This window comes from Saccostrea echinata, unplaced genomic scaffold (assembly GCF_033153115.1).
Source record: "Saccostrea echinata isolate AGI-Se365-2 ecotype Australia unplaced genomic scaffold, CSIRO_AGI_Sech_v1 ptg000057l, whole genome shotgun sequence".
In the NCBI taxonomy this organism is placed as follows: domain Eukaryota; kingdom Metazoa; phylum Mollusca; class Bivalvia; order Ostreida; family Ostreidae; genus Saccostrea; species Saccostrea echinata.
In genome coordinates, this window is record NW_026889806.1 from 1493732 (window position 1) to 1515822 (window position 22091).

At 34.0% G+C, this 22091-nt stretch overlaps 1 protein-coding gene across 1 annotated transcript in view; it reads right to left on the minus strand.

Annotated features, from left to right (window-relative positions):
* Window positions 1-1527: 1527 nt before the first annotated feature.
* Window positions 1528-22091, minus strand: part of LOC133174033 (uncharacterized) — a 42022-nt gene continuing 21458 nt past the window's right edge. Inside the window, exons 18-30 of the mRNA XM_061309076.1 lie at window positions 20734-20852; window positions 20158-20347; window positions 12017-12071; window positions 11731-11873; window positions 9808-9927; window positions 8721-8803; window positions 6205-6292; window positions 5998-6111; window positions 5703-5805; window positions 2525-2699; window positions 2149-2389; window positions 1836-1930; window positions 1528-1737 (exon numbers count right to left, since the gene is read on the minus strand). Coding sequence (XP_061165060.1) covers window positions 1632-1737; window positions 1836-1930; window positions 2149-2389; window positions 2525-2699; window positions 5703-5805; window positions 5998-6111; window positions 6205-6292; window positions 8721-8803; window positions 9808-9927; window positions 11731-11873; window positions 12017-12071; window positions 20158-20347; window positions 20734-20852 — 1632 coding nt within the window. The 3' untranslated portion in view covers window positions 1528-1631. The remainder of the gene's footprint in view (window positions 1738-1835; window positions 1931-2148; window positions 2390-2524; window positions 2700-5702; window positions 5806-5997; window positions 6112-6204; window positions 6293-8720; window positions 8804-9807; window positions 9928-11730; window positions 11874-12016; window positions 12072-20157; window positions 20348-20733; window positions 20853-22091) is intronic.

Below are 22091 nucleotides of genomic sequence, written 5' to 3' on the forward strand. Positions count from 1 at the left end.
GGAGAGAAGAAGCTATTTTAAAGAATATATATGCAATTTCACTATGTGACCAATAGAGCCCCACCCTAACTCCTGAACCCCTGACCCTGGGGCCATGAATTTCACAATTTAGGTAAAGGATGCATTGTATGTTATAATCATGACAAACAATTTGACTGCTTGATGTCTAGGAGTAGAGAAGAAGATTTTTGAAAATTGCATTAATTTTTATGGTTTTTGTCCCACTCCTCAGACCCCAAAGGGGGGGGGGATGAAATTCATAATTTTTGTCCCCTTTGGTCCAAAGATGCTATATATCAAAATTTATTGACATTGGTTCAGCAGTTCTAGAGAAGAAGCTGATATGTTCAAAAGTTTACGAACGACACATGCTGACGGACAAAAACAGACTGCAATGGGTCACCTGAGTAACTCAAATAGAGTTATTCCCTTATTTAATGAATAAAATGATAAATGCACAGTACTTGAACTAATGTGATGGTGCCTGAGATTTTTATTAACACAGTTTGTATAGACATTGCTCTATGATGCTGCCTCTTTAGTTCCTAATGTGTACAATTTTAATTAACCTAACATGATTTGTTTGCTCTATATGGTGCTACCTCTTTAGTTCCTTACGTGTACAACTTTTATCAACCTAACACGATTTGTATATACATGTAATGCAGTGTTTTCCTTTGCTCTAGATAGTGCTACCTCTTTATTTCTCAGTGATGATTCTGTGAATTGGCCAAAATATCTGAAATAGTTTGGTGGTGGAAAAGCTGACGAAATATGGGCTTTAGAAAGCCCAGAAAAGGTTTAAATGAGTGACAAAAATTGAAGTGTGACAGTTTGTTCAAACAACTTTTACATCCAGAACTGGCTGAATATTGTAAGGAAGTCTGACTCATCCCTACGTTAAGGTTACCTTACTTGGAGATAAAAGCAAACGTCTGGATGATACAGACTAGATCAAAATACGGACTAAACAACTTGAAATTTATACCCGGATAAAAACTGAAATGGATATCTGCAAAAATAGGAAGTACTGAAATATCGGAAAACACTCATAAATATCGGATTCTTGGATTCAGATTATTTAGCAGAATTCCGCTAAATATCAGAACAGAATCATCACTGAGTTCTTTATGTGTGCAACTTCTTGAAGAATAAAACTTAATTTCTTTTGAATTCAATACTTTGTGAATGAATTTGAGAAAACATCAATGCCTCTAGTAAATAACTTAAAAGTCATATAAGACTGCTCTTTTTTTATCCTACATTTTAGACATTCCCCTCTCCATCATGCTCAAAACAGGCATGTGAGCAATTGTTGTTATAAACCTTAATTGTTCAAATAAACTTTAAGGTTACATAAATTGAAACTGTATACTACAAGTGTCATAATCCATCAGATTTGTCCACCAATCCTAAAACATACATAATACTGGCACCTTCTTATAAAGACATAAAATCTAACAACAAATATATTTAATGAATTTATTTATGTTTGAAAATTTTTTAATTTATCTTGCAATTCCATTGTATTGATATTGTTATTCCTAGAAAATAAATATTGTGTACAGTTAAATGGATCCAAGGACCCCCACAGGAAGATGTTGTATAATGAAATGATGAGGTCCTGGTTGTTAGACAGACACACATTCCTGTTTCTTTGAAATGAAGTAATTTCTCGACATCGGAAGGTGTAGTGGTTTCCGATTATAACCATTGTCCGAGCTGAATTCTAAACTCCTAAAATACAAGTTTTAAATACATAACATTAAGAAGAATATGAATTTGTTCACACATTATAATTTTAGATATTGTATTTACTTGTCATTGGCAGTTACCTTTTGGCTTGGATGCGTTCTTTATTGATGTCATAATTCAGTAAATGTGGGGAGACAGCTATGGGGGTATTTGTAGCATCATCACCACAAGAAAACTGGAAGTAGAAACATTTTTATATATCTAAATACAATAAACCTTAGACTTATAAAGAAAACATTACTAGAATCCTAAAATCACCTTGAAAATGTGTATCTTTTGGAATTCATAACGCCAAAGCTGTTACAAATGCCAAAGTCAGTATTCATGGATTTATCCCTGCATTTTTTTTTTCAGAAATGCTATCTCCCTTAACAGCCAGGTTTATTGACTCACCTGAGCATTCCACAGGGACTGCTGGTCTGTCATGTTGGACAGCACGCTCGAGCCCTCGACAAATGTAGGAAGATGTAGGAATGCAGAGACTCGCTTATGACCCTTTAAACACAGTTTTTTGAGCGTCTTTCTTTTGACAGTTGCTGCTATCTTGCTGTACACCTCTGTTCTGTCATATGCAACTTGATTCAGTAGAGGATGAACAAGTAGCAACCCAGACTCTGCAAACACTTCTCCAAACCTTTATATAGAAAGAAAATTTATTAAAAATATCTTATAAAGTACTACAGTATAAATTTCCAAATAGCAAAGGCACCATATTGTTGAAGTTTAAGTGTACAGTTTAAATTACTGAAATAAGAAACCTAAAACATACATTTTCCAAATGGATTTGAATAGATGCCTTCTCTCCTGATGAAGAAAGTCCATGTTTGTGTGCCAGGTATTCATACTTTTTGTCAGTTTCTCATCGATTCTCTTGACATACTGCTCCATGTCCTTCCTCGTGTGTGTGCTTAGATCCTCACCTTTCAATATCTCCTTAACACGAGCTAAAAGAAAAAGAGGTCTGTGGGCTATTATGCTCACCTGTGTCAATGCTATCTTTCAAATAAATAGTAATGATTGTTTGTAGTCACTATCAAGTAAGTCAAAGGCCATATCTATGAAAGCAAACACATGCTTGTATTTTAATATTTGACAAATTATATATGTAGCTTAATTCTTAAGGAAATCTACATGTATATCGCAATATGCTCATTTTTACATGTCACTCATATCTATGAAGGTCTTTGCCGAAGGCTTAATATGACATTCCATATTGAATACGGCTAAAAATATATTATTTTTCGTCTCAATTTGCCCTAATATGCTACACGTTGGAGATAATGTAGTGTGACATTATTACACATAAATTACTTTATATCAACGTTAGTTACTGTTGTTGATACTTTTCCTAAAACACAATGTAAATCTCTTTTAAATCTTTAAATCTAATTTTCTATGTTTACAAGTTTAAGATGAAAGGGAAAAAAACCTAACTGAAAAAAATTTCTCATTAGTACATTGACATATTGTAGAGGGCCCTGGTGACGGAGTTAGGGTTCAGTGGATGTAATGTACACGGATGTGATAAGCATTCTATTTATAGTAGTTCTGCATAAGCCCAATAACTGATTTTTTTAAAAATAGTTCTGAAAACAATGTTTAAGTTTATTACTAAGTGTAGCAAACAAGGAACAAATAAAAAAAATAATACAGAGAGTAACCTGGCATGTTTTCCGCTTATGGTGACGGAGTTTGGGTAGTAAGGGATATATGCCTATGGTGCTCTCTAGGGGCCATAATTTGAACAATATGGAATCTGGACCACCTTTCATGCTTGTATTTCAATTTGAATAATTGCTCTTCTGTAGGAAGGCATCCTTATTCTTCCAAAAAATATCTAGGACATCTTAAAATAATTTTCTTGATTAATTGTATGTATAGGAAACTTTGAAGTCATATTGTGGCCCCATTTTAGGCTCATACATGTACACTAGTAGGTCATACCTTACACAAAATTTGAATCTACCTTCAATGGGATATTTTCATATCAAGTGGACAATGCATAGCTTCACTGTTCTCGTAGATTTTTTAAAATGCATTTTCTTGCAAATCTACATCAATCTGCATTTCAATTTGACTCATTACAACCTGCTAAACATTATATATAAAGACATTCCTAATACATGTATATATGTACAATCATTGAGTTTTGATGAGGTCTATTCATGACTATATTAAGGTTCATGATTTGAGCAGGAAGAGAGACTAAAATATATACTACCTCAGAATAAATATATAAAATATAAATCAAATTAATGCACTGAAGACACTGATAACAAAAGGCCCATGGGCCACATTGCTAATCTGATTTACTTTAGCCCTGCTGTTCTTCAGAATATTTTAAAAAGATTTTTGTATTCCCTTGAAAAATTATGGTTCCCATATTATGGCCTCAATCTAACTCTAAGGGATCTCTGTATCCACACAAAGGGAATTCTTCAAGGTCAATAGGATTACCATGGCCTTGTCATTTATGGAGAAGAAAATTCTTTGCCTGTACACATGCATTATGTAATGTTATGTATGTTGTGTTTAATATTTTAGACACTTCTAACTGGGGATCCATCATTTTAAAAAAAAATCAAATCTACACAACTTGGGAATGTTTGCATATTAATTGTTTTATTGTGTTTCTTTACATTTTCTAAAAGAGAAAAAATTCTTATATTTCAATGTAAAAATTTAATTCCTTATTGTGGCTCTACCCAACCCCCTGGGTCCATGATTTGAACAATTTAGAATTTACATTATGTCTAGATGCTCTCACATTACTTTCAACTTTTTCTAGTTTAGTGCTTCCTCAGAAGAAGATTTTAAAAGATTTTTTCATATATATAGGTATATTCATAACTTTGATCCTTTATTGTGGCTTCACCCTACCCTCCATGATTTGAAGAATTTAGAATCTACACTTCTCAGGAAGATAAGTTTCACCTTTTCTAGTCCAGTCATTATTGAGAAGAAGATTTTTAAAGATTTTTCTAACACAATCCTATGTAAAACATTCATCCTTTATTGTGGCCCCACCTTAGCACTGGTGGTCATGATTTGGACAAATTAGAATTTACACTTCCTCAAAAAATCTTTCACATAAGTTTCATCTTTTCAGGCCCAGTGGTTCTAGAGAAAAACATCTTTTAAGATTTTTCTTAAATATTTCAATGTAAAACTTTCATCCCCAATTGTGCCCCATCTTATCCACAAGGGTCATAATTTGAGCAATTCAGAATTTACATTTCCTCAGGAAGCTTCCACATAAGTTTTGCCTTTCCTGGCCCGGTGGAGATATTTTAATGACCCACCCTATTTTTGATCATCTCCCCTATGGAGCAGGCTTGGCCCTTTATTTGAACATTTCGGAATCCCCTTTACCCAAGAATGCTTTGCTTCTCTCAGTGGAGAAGTTGAGATGAGACAATGGTTGATCAGAAAAGCTCACATGAGCTTTCAGCTCAGGTGAGATAAAAATTGAAACTCTTACTGTGACCCTATTGAAACCCCAGGGGTATAATTTGAAGAACTTCACCCTGTAATACATAAGGAACAAAACCTCTGAAAAACTCTTTGGGGGGGGGGGGGGGGGAAGACCTCTAAATGAAAGAGCTTGTGTAAAAATTTGCAATTTTTCTTCCTTTTCTCCTTGCTGTAGGGCAAAGCTCTTCATTTGAACCATTTACCTAATCAGCTTCTCCCAAAATGCTTTAAGGCAAGTTATTTGAAGCTCTACCATTCAGGGTAAAACGGAAATGTCAAAATTACATGTATAAGTACATATAGGCATGCACAAACATATGATGGACAAACTGATCAAAAAAGCTAACTAGAATCTCTGACTGGTCAGGTAATAAGTTAATGATACATTTGTGAAAATCACTTCACTTTAAGCATAAATTCATTATTGGCAAGATCACTGCAACCATGTTTTACTGTATTAACATACACAATACCTCTAGTTTCTTTTACAGATTTAAAGGCAATGTATTGCTCCATCATGTAACGCAGCCTCCTTCTGGGGATGTCTAGTGACCTCTCCAGTAACGACAGGACTACCTGGGGATAAATAAATATTAAATATTAGCTGTCCATTTCTACGACTTTACATTTAAAGAATGTGTAACTCGTGTCTCTCAAAAATAAAAAAAGATAAGGAATTTGATTTGAGAAAAAACAGTATTTAACTTGCACTGATTATGGAACCTATATATATAACAGATCACAGGACTTGAATCAAGAGACCCTTACATAATACAAGTTTTTGGATATCTTGTTCTTTTCATAAGCCTCCTCCAACATCCTGATGTTTTTCTTTTGGTCCTTCACACTTATTTCCAATTCTTTATCATGGACGTTTATCCTCTGCAAACCACAAAAATGTCACAATGTACATAAAATACAAATCAATTTCTAAAGATCATTTTAGCTTATATTCTCTCCCACATTTCTACTTACATTCCTGAGTTCCATTTTTATCTGTGACACAACAAGATCCTCCCTCTCTTTTGCTTTCTCATCGACAGCTTCCTGGAGATCTGCTTGTCTATATAAGTACATAAGTATATATTATCTCTCACAGATCATTAAATATTTCATGAAATGTCTTTCTTAATCTCTGCTGATTACACTTAATATCCTAAAAACAGTAAATAACTAAAAATATTCATGATTACGCTGATGAAAATTAAAATACAATTTCTGCATTTATCCCTCAAACATGACCTATATAAGGTACTCTTAACACTTTACCATGGTTAGAATATTTAAACAAATATTAAAATTTCATATAAGACATTAATAAGTGATGTATACATATTAGTACACAAGAATTTAAAAAGGTTAAATGACTTCAGATTTCAATATGTATTTGGTGACTCGAGCTGTAATTTGCATCAATAATCAAACCACATTATCTGGAATTTGATGGGACTGAGAGAAAAAAAATGAGATATCCGTAGCTTAGACATATTGAGTTTAAATTGTGTAAAGAAAACTTGGTTATTGTCATGTATGTTATCTGTAATCCAGAATTATATATATATGTCAGTTTTGGTTCCATGATATAGTAAACTTCATTGTGGTTGTTGATGCAAAATGTGAAGATATGACAGCTGGGACTTCCAACTTACTTTGACATATCCATGGCATTGGAGATATCGACATTCGAGATAACGAAGTTCAACTGTATTTTGAGAACATGTTACTGTATGTTAAATAAACAACTATTTGGCAGTCCTGATATCTCTAGAATCACAACAAATCATAACCATATACTGTATACAGGGAAATTTTCGCCCCCGTTTTATTTTTGCCCCTATCACCCTTCTCACATGTGGGCGAATTTAAAACGGGGTGAATTCAAAGAACACAGTATAATTTCTTAAACAACACTGTGACTAGGCGAATTTAAATTGGGGCAAAATTGCTTGCAAGTGTGAATGGGCAAAAATAACCCTGTATACACTAGCAGACCAATCAGTACTTACAGAAATGCATTCTTGTATCAATAGGGTTAAAAACTGGTGTCATGAGACACAAAAGCATAAACATCCAGCAAGTGTCCCCACTCTTTGGAATGGGAGAGACACTGTTTAATTACTTAGAGTGTTTTAATAATCATATTCATGAAATCTTTTTATGAAAAGCTTGTTAATGTTTGATACCTTAATGTGTATGAATGTCAGGAATCAATCAAATTTCCACTTAACTAAATCATATCCTTCAAAGTGAGAAAATTTACTGACTATATTTAAGAAAGATTTAGAGTTAAAAAGAAAAAGTTCATGCATAACACACAAGAGATGCCCATCACAATCTATAACAAGCTTATAAGCAATGTGTTAGCAGTGCAGTCTTTTACTTACTATACAAAGGCTGAAAAATTTACAAAACAATTAAATTCACTGACAGATATCGAAAGGAAGAGAACTCTTTACCATTGGCTCGTAAATTCACCGGTCATTGGCTTGCTAAGAGAGGTTGAGATCTTACATATGTATGTGTACGGGTAAGTCTAGTAGGGGAATTTCCTAAATTCCTCCCGCTTTACAGTATTAGTTTTAGTGATGACAAGTTTTATATGCGTTCCTACAACTTGTAGAGTGGCATCTACATGCAAGTGGAAACTTGTAGCTTGTATAATAAAAATTAGTCAATTTATGTGTGAAAATGGGATTGTTGAACATTATCTAGGATATTTAGTTTCATGAGCTAGCATTTATTTTAACCATGTTTTATTCATTAAGTCAAATTGTTGGCACAAAACTACTAAATGGTTGAAACAGAGACACAAATTGCAATGTGCACATTCATGTTATATGTCATTTTAATCTAAACAGACAAATTACAAAAATGCATATGTGTACGTCTAAGTACATGTACACATACAAGTACGCGTACAAGTTTAAGATCTCAACCTATCTAATATCACTACGATTAACACAATTATAATTCATTATGATTATTTGTTTGTCTTTTAAGATGAATATTTGCATAGTTTAGCTAAAAATATAACTTTAATTTGAATTGACCCTTGGAATATTATTCTTTTTACTTCATGTCAATTATAAAATAATGATGTGAGCTCATTGCAGAGGTGTCTGAGAAGGAATAACAACTCTGCACAGGAGTTAGCCTCATCAGCACAAGAACAGCTTCATATTTAGCAGGTACTTGTACACGACAGTTGACATTATAAAATGCATTATAAAATGCTGTTGTTAAAAGATATTTTGATGCATTAAAATGCTTTGAAGAAACCCCATTGATTTATCAAAAAAAAAAAAAATTCTGCTACGGATGTTTTAAAAAGGAGGGAGATGAGTTCTGCAGATTTAAATTAAAAATAATACACCATCAAATGTACAGAATAAACATACATACATGAAAAATTATATTTTCAACAGAGAAATATAATTTAATTTAACCTTCAATTTCTTAGAATTGAAGATACAGTTGAGGTTAATACTTACAACATAGTCATATCTTTATTTAGGTTGTTGTACATTTTCCACACTCGTCTATATCTGTCTAACAGGGCAAGATATTTTCTATCCTAAAAAAAGGGAATTTAACAGTACTGAATTAAAAAAAAAAGGATGAAGAAAATATTATTGTCAATCTGATTTCATCTAGTTCACAGACATCATTAACCAAGTTCAAAATACCGTATGAGCAGAATTTTTAGAGAGGATTCAAATTTGGCATTATTAGCGAGGGTTTTGAGATTGCTAAAATTTGAATACAGGTATCGCTAATTCAAATATGATAATAAAATAATGCTAATAATATCTATTGGTTGTTATAGATATCTTTCTTAAAATTATAAAATTGCTAAAATTACTTCTCCCTAAAAATATATACCAATTTTGGGGGGATAAATCGCTAAATTTGCATCTTGCTAAAAATTCCACTTATTCGGTAATGTAGTATCCATATGTATTAATAGTAATCTGGAATTGTTGTATATGTACATGTACATGTTTGGCTTGTAGAATATGTAATATAACCGGAAGTGTGGAATAAAATACAAGAAGTCCGTGCATTGGAACATGTGAGTTATGTTGTTCTCTGACAGTACTAAGTAAAGTACACATGTAGTAACTTATTTAAGTAAGACATCACAGGTACAACAAACAAACAGCTACAAATTTAATTTACCAGTAATTATTTGTTTTTAAATTTTGTTGAAGTTTTATTAAATTTATTTTTATTATTTGTGCATCTCTGGAGATTCAATAATTTCAATACAAGTCTAGAATACTGTATGTGTACATAAATTGATGTATTCAAAATTTAGCGCAATCACTTGGTATTGAGTGGTTGGCGTAATCCTGAATTAGTGCTATATACATCCACAATGTATAATGTATTTATAAATGATTTATTAAGTAATTGTATTCATGAAGTAGCGCATTGTTGTCGCATCAAAACCGCAAAATATGAAGCCCGCTTTTTTAAGTACATACAGTATACAGAGTTTTGCCCTTTTGTAAATTCTAACATACTCTTAGTCTCCATCACTTTAATTCTGCATGTGAAGTTTTTTAAATAACTTACATGGACTTCTTGTCTCTCTGTAAGTTCTTCAAACTTAATCAGCTTTTCTTTGGCCATTTTGAGTCGAAGTGCAAGCTTCTTCGTCTCTGTTTTTGAAAAATCAATTTGCCTCATAGTTTTCTGAAAATATAAAGGTTTTTAATTCCATTTATCAACAAAAATATCTAAAACATTAAGAAGTACAACAAAACATGCTTACAATGTTTCTACAGAATATGATATCAAATCAATTAATTGATCTTCAACACACACTTAGATTCACAGTGTACAAAAAAAGTTCTGTATACAGTAAGTAATTCATATCAAACACTTTCTCAGAGACTTTGTTGTTTCTGTATACAGTTAGTAATTCATATCAAACACTCCCCCAGTGACTTTGTTGTTTCTGTATACAGTAAGTAATTCATATCAAACACTCCCCCAGTGACTTTGTTGTTTCTGTATACAGTTAGTAATTCATATCAAACACTCCCCAAGTGACTTTGTTGTTTCTGTATACAGTAAGTAATTAATATCAAACACTCCCCCAGTGACTCTGTTGTTTCTGTATACAGTAAGTAATTAATATCAAACACTTTCTCAGAGACTTTGTTGTTTCTGTATACAGTTAGTAATTCATATCAAACACTCCCCCAGTGACTTTGTTGTTTCTGTATACAGTAAGCAATTCATATCAAACACTCCCCCAGTGACTCTGTTGTTTCTGTATACAGTTAGTAATTCATATCAAACACTCCCCAAGTGACTTTGTTGTTTCTGTATACAGTAAGTAATTCATATCAAACACTCCCCCAGTGACTTTGTTGTTTCTGTATACAGTAAGCAATTCATATCAAACACTCCCCCAGTGACTTTGTTGTTTCTGTATACAGTTAGTAATTCATATCAAACACTCCCCCAGTGACTTTGTTGTTTCTGTATACAGTTAGTGATTCATATCAAACACTCCCCCAGTGACTTTGTTGTGTCTGTATACAGTAAGTAATTCATATCAAACACTCCCCCAGTGACTTTGTTGTGCCTGTATACAGTAAGCAATTCATATCAAACACTCCCCCAGTGACTTTGTTGTTTCTGTATACAGTAAGTAATTCATATCAAACACTCCCCCAGTGACTTTGTTGTTTCTGTATACAGTTAGTGATTCATATCAAACACTCCCCCAGTGACTTTGTTGTGTCTGTATACAGTAAGTAATTCATATCAAACACTCCCCCAGTGACTTTGTTGTGCCTGTATACAGTTAGTAATTCATATCAAACACTCCCCCAGTGACTTTGTTGTTTCTGTATACAGTAAGTAATTCATATCAAACACTTCCCCAGTGACTCTGATGTTTCTGTATACAGTAAGTAATTCATATCAAAAACTCCCCCAGTGACTTTGTTGTGTCTGTGTACAGTTAGTAATTCATATCAAACACTCCCCCAGTGACTTTGTTGTTTCTGTATACAGTTAGTAATTCATATCAAACACTCCCCCAGTGACTTTGTTGTGTCTGTATACAGTAAGTAATTCATATCAAACACTCCCCCAGTGACTTTGTTGTTTCTGTATACAGTAAGCAATTCATATCAAACACTCCCCCAGTGACTCTGTTGTGTCTGTATACAATAAGTAATTCATATCAAACACTCCCCCAGTGACTCTGATGTTTCTGTATACAGTAAGTAATTCATATCAAACACTCCCCCAGTGACTCTGATGTTTCTGTATACAGTAAGTAATTCATATCAAACACTCCCCCAGTGACTCTGATGTTTCTGTATACAGTAAGTAATTCATATCAAACACTCCCCCAGTGACTCTGTTGTTTCTGTATACAGTAGGTAATTCATATCAAACACTCCCACAGTGACTCTGTTGTTTCTGTATACAGTAAGTAATTCATATCAAACACTTCCTCAGAGACATTGTTGTTACCTTGGCCTCCTCCATCCGTGCCTTGTTTTCTGTCCGCCTCGCGGCGACTACTTCCTTTGTGGTAGACAGGGTGATAGATCCCTTAATCATCATCCTCATAGTCAGGAAGGCATTAGCAATTATTACTTCCAATTTGTGCATAACTGGAAAATGCATTAACTATGTAAATACAATATATCATATTTACATAAAAAATATCAGTAGAGTTTTGTGTAGAATGAACAACTTGAAACATTTAAAGTCATTTTAATAAAAATTGTTTAAAATCAATTCCTTTCAGACTTACATTCCACAACACTGCCCACAAGCAAGGCCAATAGTTCCTTTGGATCTGGAGCCAACTGCATAATAAAGACAACATATTAGCTTCTTAGAATTACATACTGGAATTGTTGCAACATTTCTAATCTGATACACAACACAAACAAGTTCTAATTCATTCATTCATTCATACTTTATTTCCACTTTACAGTAATTAATGAACAGTGTACAAAATACGTAACTACATGTAAAAATGCACAAACAATGCAAAAGTGAAATGCTTGTATACATGTATAGAAAAGGAAATATTTACAAAGGTTAAAACCACCGACTCATGGTCATTACTTATACATATATTTCATACATATGTCCCTATATGTTATCATAAAAAGTTCTACAGATGAAATTGGGGAAACTGAGGGAAAAAATAAAAAAATAAACTGCCCCGCCACAGCATGATACGCCCGTCAAATATTGTTCAGTTACATGTATCATAAACAGTTTAGGGTGCAAGAAAATAATGTCAACCTTAATTCAAAGATTTCCATGATTTTTCCATTCCTTATAATATATTTGATGTTTATACATTTCCTGTAGTGCAGGCACTAACTATAATAAATTTCTCAACTGGTTCTGTTAGACCTTGACAAATGCCCATCTGCAGCCCTCTCCCCCCCCCCCCCCCCCCCCATCTTTCATATTTATTTGATATTTTCAAAAAAAAAAAAAAAATATCATATTAAACAATTTCAAAATAGTCTTAACAATTTAATCTATACCAAATTAATTTTGAAAATAAAAGGCTGGCCATCAAATGACATATGCTATAAACTGACAAGCAGATTTTCTGTCTTATTCTCAAAGGATACAGATAAGAGCTGCTTCATCAGAGATGCTCTAACAGAAATGATTGAGACAGCTAGCCTTCCTATACATTGAACTCATTAATTATAATCTTAAACTGGATGCATGTCCATTCATTACTCCCAAAGGATGAATGGATCTGCACTGTCTGCTTTAATAGTGTGTATTGTAATAAATATGCATATTTATGTCATTCCGTTGAAAACAGAATTTTTTTTAACTTGTTACAAAGATTTATAAAAAGAAACAAAAACTTGTAATCTTGATGCAATATTTTTAATAAGGTTACTGCATGACTCTTAGATTTGTAGGAACTATCTACCATGACAAGAGGCCCAAGGGCCTTAACGGTCACCTGAGTACAATACAACAATTTAGAGGATCCATAGAGTATTAAAATGAAATGAAAGGTGAAGCTTTGTTGCCCAAAAGCAAGAAAAATAGGGAGATCAGGATCAACAAAATAATTAGTCTACTATTCATTAACAGTTCATAAATTAGGTTCTAATCTGTTCCCCATTTATCACTATCACCATACAGTATATTAACAAACTATCAGTGCTTTTGTACTATTTTAATTCCTTGTTGACAGTTGTTATCTCTTACAATGGCCTCTCTTGGTCTTTGATGAAATTTAATAAGACAAGTTATTTTTGTCTCATTTTTATTTATCTATTACTTACAAGTCCACATGATCATTAAAACTATGAAAATACTTTTTGCATTATACAATAAAAATTCTTGCATAATTCTCTTATTCTATTAATTTTTCAAGTACATTATTTACAGTGACTAATTATCAAAAGTAAATGGCAAAGGGGAATAACTCCTCTCAGTAGAATGCAAATTAATTGAGCCCTGGCTAGGACCAGAACACTTGACCAAATGGTCCAGATGTTCAAAAATCTGGTAAAAATACTCTTCCTTATTACAACTTTTACACTTTTTGCCTCTGATATGCCCAAGTGCAGAGAAGATTTTTAAAGAAATAATGCATTTTCACTACAGATTCACTATATTATCAATAGAGCCCCCCCCCCCCCCCCTTCACCACCGAGAAACACCAGAGCCTCTCACCCTGGGACCAGAAGTTTCAAGTTTGCTCATCATAAGTAATCACTTTGTTTAACTGCTTAACATTAAGGAGCAGACAGGATTATTTAATAGAATTAATGCATTTTCACTACATTATCAACAGCCCCACCCTTATACCAGCACATTTGACCCAGAGGTCATGCAATTCACTACTCTGGAAGAAGCACTCTTGCTCATCATAACTATATACTAAGCTTCTTTGCTTTTTAACCAGAAGCAGAAAAGAATATTTTCAAAGAAATTTTGATTTTTCACTATATAATCAATAGAGCCCCCCCCCCCCCTTTTGACCAGAACCCTTGACCCTGGGGCCATGAAATTCACAATTTTAGAAGAGGCATCCTTGCGTATCATAACAATGTACTTAGTTTGTTTAAATAGTACCCAGGGGCAGAGAAGAAGATTTTCAAAGAAATAATTCACCTTCACTGTAGGAGCTATATAGCCCCACCCTAGCACCAGAACCCCTGTCCCTGAAGCCATGAATTTCACAATTTTGGAAGAGGTGTCCTTGCTTATCATAACAATGTACTTAGTTTGTTTAAATAATACCCAGAAGCAGAGAAGAAGATTTTTAAAGCATTAATGCATTTTCACTATATAATAAATAGAGCCCTGCCCTAACATCAGAACCCCTGACCCAGGGGCCATGAAATTCACAATTTTGGTAGAGTCGCTCTTGCTTAACATAACTATGTATTTAATTTGTTTAAATAATACCCAGGAGTAGAGAAAAAGATTTTCAAAGAAATAATGCACTTTCACTATATGATCTATATAGCCCCCCACCCCCCCAGCACCAGAACCCCTTACCCTGGGGCCATGAATTTCACAATTTTGGTAGAGTCACTCTTGCTTATCATAACTATGTATTTAATTTGTTTCAATAATACCAAGGAGTAGAGGAGAAGATTTTTAAAGAAATAATGCACTTTCACTATATGATCTACATACTCCCCCCCCAGCACCAGAACCCCTGACCCTGGGGCCATGAATTTCACAATTTTGGTAGAGTCACCCCTGCTGATCATAACTCTGTATCTAATTTGTTTAAATAATACCCAGGAGTAGAGAAAAAGATTTTCAAAGAAATAATGCACTTTCACTATATGATCTATATAGCCCCACCCTAGCACCAGAACCCCTGACCCAGGGGCCATGAAATTCACAATTTTGGTAGAGTCACTCTTGCTTATCATAACTATGTATTCAATTTGTTTCAATAATACCAAGGAGTAGAGAAGAAGATTTTTAAAGAAATAATGCACTTTCACTATATGATCTATATACCCCCCCCCCCCCCCCCAAGCACCAGAACCCCTGACCCTGGGGCCATGAATTTCACAATTTTGGTAGAGTCACCCTTGCTGATCATAACTCTGTATCTAATTTGTTTAAATAATACCCAGGAGTAGAGAAGAAGATTTTCAAAGAAATAATGCACTTTCACTATACGATCTATATAGCCCCACCCTAGCATCAGAACCCCTGACCCAGGGGCCATGAATTTCACAATTTTGGTAGAGTCACCCTTGCTTATCATAACTATGTACTGTATAGGGGGAAAATAACTCGGGGTGTTAATATTCGCTATATTCACGGTGTTAATCAATCCGTGAATTCAAGAAACAGTGAATAAGTTTTAAATATTGAACCTCAATGTTTTATTTGGAAATTCGAGAATAGACTAAGATAGGTATATATACGTACAATACATGGTCATTTCAGTAATTACGAGTAGTACTTATCATTCAATTATCTTAATTATCACGCTTTACTTTAATTTAAATAAGCAGCTAATAACCTGTATTTATTGTTAAAAAGCCGTTTTAATATATACATGCTGCATCAATCAAAACACATGGGTCATTGGTTTTGATTACCCGTGCGTAACGTTACCACCTGTATTTGTTACCTACATTAGCATTATGCGTATTAGTTTTTATGGAAATTTTGGTTTAAAAAAAATATCATTCGAATAACTATCGACCTTGCTGAAGATATGGAAGGATATTATTATGTATATACATTAATACTTTTATTAGCATCCATTGTTTTTTTTTCGGTGCGATGTGCTATACCTGTACAGTACCAACCACACCCAACCTGACACAAAGCAGTCCCAGAGCAGTCCCGGGGACTGCTTTCTGGGACTGCTCTGGGACTGCTAAAGCAGTCCCAGAGCAGTCCCACAGCGGTCCCAGAGCAGTCCCACAGCGGTCCCAGAGCAGTCCCAGCGGTCCCAGAAAGCAGTCCCAGCAGTCCCAGAAAGCAGTCCCAGTGGGCGGGGTTAATTAATTTAATGGGCGGAGCTTACTCAGAAATGAGATTACCAATAAACAATGTAACTATAAAAGGCAGTTGAAATTGATGATCCATTTCTTTCTGAGCAGTATCAATTCTCATGCAACAGTCATTTTTGAACTGTTAAGAAAATCACACTACGCATATAGAAACAAATAATAGATAACGAACAAAAAAGACGTTCACACCTACTAATAACATGAATATTTAAACACAGTTTTGTGGTATATTAATTTTTCACCAAAATAAATCAATTTCTAAATTACTGTGATTGATATTGGTTTCCATATTTATTTATTTATTTTTTTATATAGAAAATTAAACTTGAGTTTTTTTTTTATTTTCTATCAAAACTAGCTTTAAATAGGCCTTATAATTATAGAGCAAGGCCGATTTCCATACTATACTCTGAATGCAGTTTTCTTAAGTACTGGAGCTTTTGAAAAATTCTTTGTGTATTATATTTCAGTCACGATTATTTTCACTGACTTGCCAATTTAATTATCGTTAGATTATCTATGTAACAGAAAACAATAATACTTTTATTACACATGCATATAAACGTTTGAGTGTACATGTGTAAATCACGCGAATGGAACCCTCAGATTATGTTCAAAATTAATTAATCCCGAAATAAATTTATACACATTTATTGAAACGAAGATTATTTGCAGTACATAGATTGAAATTAGTGTCATTGTTGACCAGCATGTTCAGTGATGTGTAACACTGATACCCAAATAACATGCATTGACTTTCTGCTAATCATGCCCGAAGGCGATTGAAACCTCAGGTGTTGACACCATTTTATACATTTGTATTGCTTTTTATTAATCGGCCAGGAAAACACAAACTAAACAAATATGAAATAAGTCACAATTCCCAATATTTTAAAATGTTTATAAATTTACTCTTTTAATAACTTGTTTATAAATCAAAAACAAATTCATAGATAAATCCCTCAATAATTGTTCACAAATATAATTGTTTAAATGACTGAAGAATGGTAGAATAATTTTATTTCATGGTCATTTAATAAATTATTAGGTTTTATTTGAGGGCGGTAAAAAATAGCATGGAATGCTCTTTTTTAGTATGCATATGGTTTTAGCTTTTTCAATTTAAAAAAAATCCAGTACAGTACGTCCCTCTGAATGTCTTATTGTAATGACAAGTTTGTTTGTTTTTTTTTTAAATAGTGCTAATGCAAACTTTGAGTACATTCCGTAACTTGACAGCATTAATTAATTAAATAGGCCTCTATATTTTTTTTCAAACATCTGTATTAAAGTTTTAATTAGCATTAATTAACTTAATAGGCCTAGATATATAAAAATTATTCAAACACCTGTATTAAAGTTTAATTTAAAGGATAAAAGTCATCTCCTGACATCCCTTTTAACTACTTTCATTTTTTAAAATTAATTCTAGACTACAATTGTGTAAATTTACAGCCCCTGAAGACATTTAGTAATTACATGTATATCTATCTCTACTTATTAAAATGTTGTAAAAAATCCTTGGGTTTTTTTTTAATTCTTTATCTATAACACCTCTCTGCTGAAAGTAAACAAAACAACAACAGGGAGCCTGCATATTCAGAATACACAAGGGGCGGAGCTATCATGTCACTCAGAACCTTTTTCATGCATGAGTGAACAAAGCAGTCCCAGAAAGCAGTCCCAGGGACTGCTGGGACTGCTGGGTCTGCTTTCTAGAGCAGTCCCAGAGCAGTCCCACAGCAGTCCCAGAGCAGTCCCACAGCGGTCCCAGAGCAGTCCCACAGCAGTCCCAGAGCGGTCCCAAAGCAGTCCCGGGGACTGCTTTCTGGGACTGCTTAGGTGTCAGGTTGGGTCTGGTTGGTACTGTACATATGCACTCATCGTAAAAGCATATAGGAAATTCATTTGACGTTTATAGTAAAAAAAAACTTAATAACGGCAGTTGTTTTTATTAATCATCAATTAACTACTAAATCTAATCATTTTATATAAACCTACCCTGTTGTTCGTGAACGCTGATTAATGTCGTTCTAGGTATACTATGGATTACACGGATAAAGACAAGGGAGGTAACTTTTATTATATACTGATTCCGCGAATTCAACAAACCGCGATCGTGTTCGAGGAGAGAAAAACGTGAAAATTACAACCCGTGAAATTAATCCCCTATACAGTATTCAATTTGTTTCAATAATACCCAGGAGGAGAGAAGAAGATTTTCAAAGAAATAATGCACTTTCACTATATGATCTATATAGCCCCGCCCTAGCACCAGAACCCCTGACCCTGGGGCCATGAATTTCACAATTTAGGTAGAGGGCTCAATGCTTATTACAATCATGTCATCAGTTTGACTGCTTGATGTCCAGGAGTAAAGAAGAAGATTTTTAAAGATTGCATTAATTTTGATGGTTTTAGCCCCACCCCTCAGGCCCCAGGGGGGCAGGGACCATGAAATTCACAAATTTTGTTCCCCTTCACACATAGATGCCATATGCAAAAATTGGCTGAAATTGGTTCAGCGGTTTCAGAGAAGAAGCTGAAAATGTTCAAATGTTAACACACGACGGACGACGACGGACGAAAACAGATAGCAATAGGTCACCTGAGTGACTCAGGTGACCTAATAAAACATTCAAAAAAAAAAATACTTGATTTTTTTTTTTAGATTTAATGTCAGACTGGTTTTAAGCTGCAGTTCATATTGACAAACTGACTTATGCAGATTCCAATATCCCCCCCCCCTCGGATATAATTAGTTTTAATTATATTATACAATATCAAATTAGTTTATTATACAATATCAAGTTAGTTTACTTTTCACCAAATTCTTAAAAGTTAAAAGGCTAGCCAACTAGATTCATTTAATCCAATGCTGATTCCTTTGCCTAATTCCCAGGAGATATAGATAACACCTGCTTGATCAGAGATGCTCTACCAGTTAGCCCCTCACACTAAAACTCATTAATTTCTCTCTAATTTGACATGTAATTTTCTGTTATCAAAATTCTCCTTGACCAGTGCTTGATGATTACACCCATGGGAGAGGTGGAATTTCTCTTATAACATTACATTTGTTATAGATTGCTGTAAAGTATATAATGAAAAAAAAAGTATTTTCTTGATTTAACATTTTTTTAATAAGGATACTGCAACATTCTTACATTTTTAGGGATTGTGCAATTTAATAGTATAGAGACACAGTTTTTAAAAAAAGATTCCACTAAATTAAAGGTCACAGTCACCTTGAAATATGTCGCGACACACCTTCTACCTAAGATGCATAAATTGGCCAAGTTTGATGATTCTGAGTCTAATAGTTTTCTAGTTATGAGCCGGACAGGATTTTTCCATATTTGGGCATAGCATCTTAATTAAAGGTCAGAGCGACCTACTTTTAATGTGCGACACACCTTCTACCCAAGACGTATCAGCTGACAAAGTTTGATAATCCTAGGCCTAATAGTATTAAAGTTATGAGCCAGACACGAAAAAGCTAACAGACGGACGGACGGACATGAAGGCTATAACATAATACGTCCCGTCTTAAGACGGGCGTATAAAAAGGTTTGGGAACATCCCTCACTTGCAATTTAGCAGTACTGAAAGACTGTGCTTGTACAATGCACATGCATTGCAAATGAGACGAAAGTTACACAGCTGGGACTTCCAGAAGTGGAAGGCGGAAAGAATGGTGTTCGGCTTATGGCCTAGCAGAATCAGGTACTTCTAATCAATGATTGCTTGGATGATTCTGCATTTCAGATTGTTAAATGAAAAAGTTTTCATTCATTTTCATAATAGAAGCATAACTTGTCATTTTCAAATCATACTCATAGTCAATAATCCAACATGTCTCATTTGATTGCTTTTGATTCTTTACCCTGTCTTGGGTTCTCACCTTGTCTGGTATGAGGGAGCCCAGGGCCTGCATCGCCCGGGAGACGTCCTTAAGGCTCTCTTTTTCTACTATAGTACTGACATGATCTCGGAAGTGCATGATGGCCCGAAGCACTCGGACTACATCCTTCTGGAGGGCAAACATCTGTTCTTTGTGTGTATTTTCTACCTTCTTCACCATTGCAGCATTCCTGTGCATTAAAAAAGGAAACTTTGAGAATATTTATGTACATGTACAGTCAAACTTAAATCATCATGAACCTGACAGAAGGAAAATTTGAGATATCTGACTTTTTTTGACATACTCACATTTGAGATAAGTCAGCTGAACAATGAAATTTACCCCCCCCCCCCCCCAACGATAATTAGTGATTTCACTATATATAAGCAATATTATGATTGCAGTACCTAGTGCATTGAATTTTTATAGATTTTTTACTTTCATACTTGATAAGGAATCCTGGTCTGTTTCTATAATTATGAATTAGCACTATAGAATATGCACCAGAACTGACAAACTGGCAGATACAGGTTTCCTGTCTTTGCTGAGATTTGGTTTTATTGGATACTTAATTACCTCAGCCTCTCTTTGACAAGGTGACCTTTGATCTTCTCCAGTTCTGCATTAAAGTCTCGTTTCATTCCTGCCAGGAGAGTCTTGTAATACGTGCTGTCTCGATCCCCAGTGTCTACAATCTGAATGCAAAATACATATGTATGTCTGCTTATCATGCATAATTACTTGAAAATGAAAAAAATGACAATAAAACTACCTTCTGCTCTGGAATATCATTGATGCTAAGCACAGAATCTGTGTTTTTTGTTATTGGGTTTTTTTTGGATATCAATTGTCACAAATACATATTTATAATATGGCATATAAAAATATATCATTTGTGGATCTTTTTTCTTTATTCCACAAGAAAATGTAGAAATTACATGAAAAATTGTGGTGTATCCCAAAAATACATGTTTTTAATACTTAAAAGACAGATAGCTGTACCTATTACTGAAATTTATTGTATGCTGTACATTTTGATCAAATGTAAAGTCTTTCAGTTCACTCAACTGAAAGTCACCCTTATTGCATTTATATATTGCATAAATGCAACATATACAGCAATCCCCCCCCCCCCTTCCCACACACACACACACACAAATTACGAGATGACAATTTTAAGATGACACATTCTGAGGACTCAAAATACATCAACTAAAAAGTTTGATGATTCCAAACCAATTAGTACCTGAAATATTTATATATAGCATTAAAATTTCAAAACTAGGTCAAAGTGACCCACTTTTCAGTTGAGGTACTCTGTGGACCCAAGATGTATCAATTGACAATGTTTGATGATTCTAAGCCAATAAGTATCTGAAATATTTCAATATAGCCACAAAATTTTAAAAGTAGGTCACCGTGACCTACTTTTCAGTCGAGGTACTCCGCAAACCCAAGATTGATGATTCCAAGCTAATTAGTACCTGAAATATTTAAATATAGCATTAGAATTTTAAAAGTAGGTCATAGATAGTGACCTCTTTTTCAGCTGACATATTATGAGGACCCAAGATGCATCAAACTGACAAAATTTGATGATTCCAAGCCAATTAGTACCTGAAATATTTAAATATAGCCCTAAAATTTCAAAAGTAGGTCATGGTGACCTACTTTTTAGTTGACATTCTCCGAGGACCTAAGATGCATCAACTGACAAAGTTTGATGATCAAAGGCCTTAAAGTGTCCAAAATATGCCTCTAAAACAATTTGAAAATGAATGCCTGCAAAATTCAAAAGGTAGGTCACAGAGACCTACTTTTTGAGAAATATATGTTTTAAGGCCCCAAGATGCATCAACTTACATGGATTAATGATTCTTAACCTCTCAGTATCTGAAACAATGAGCTTAAAAGATTAGCCATAAAATTCAAAA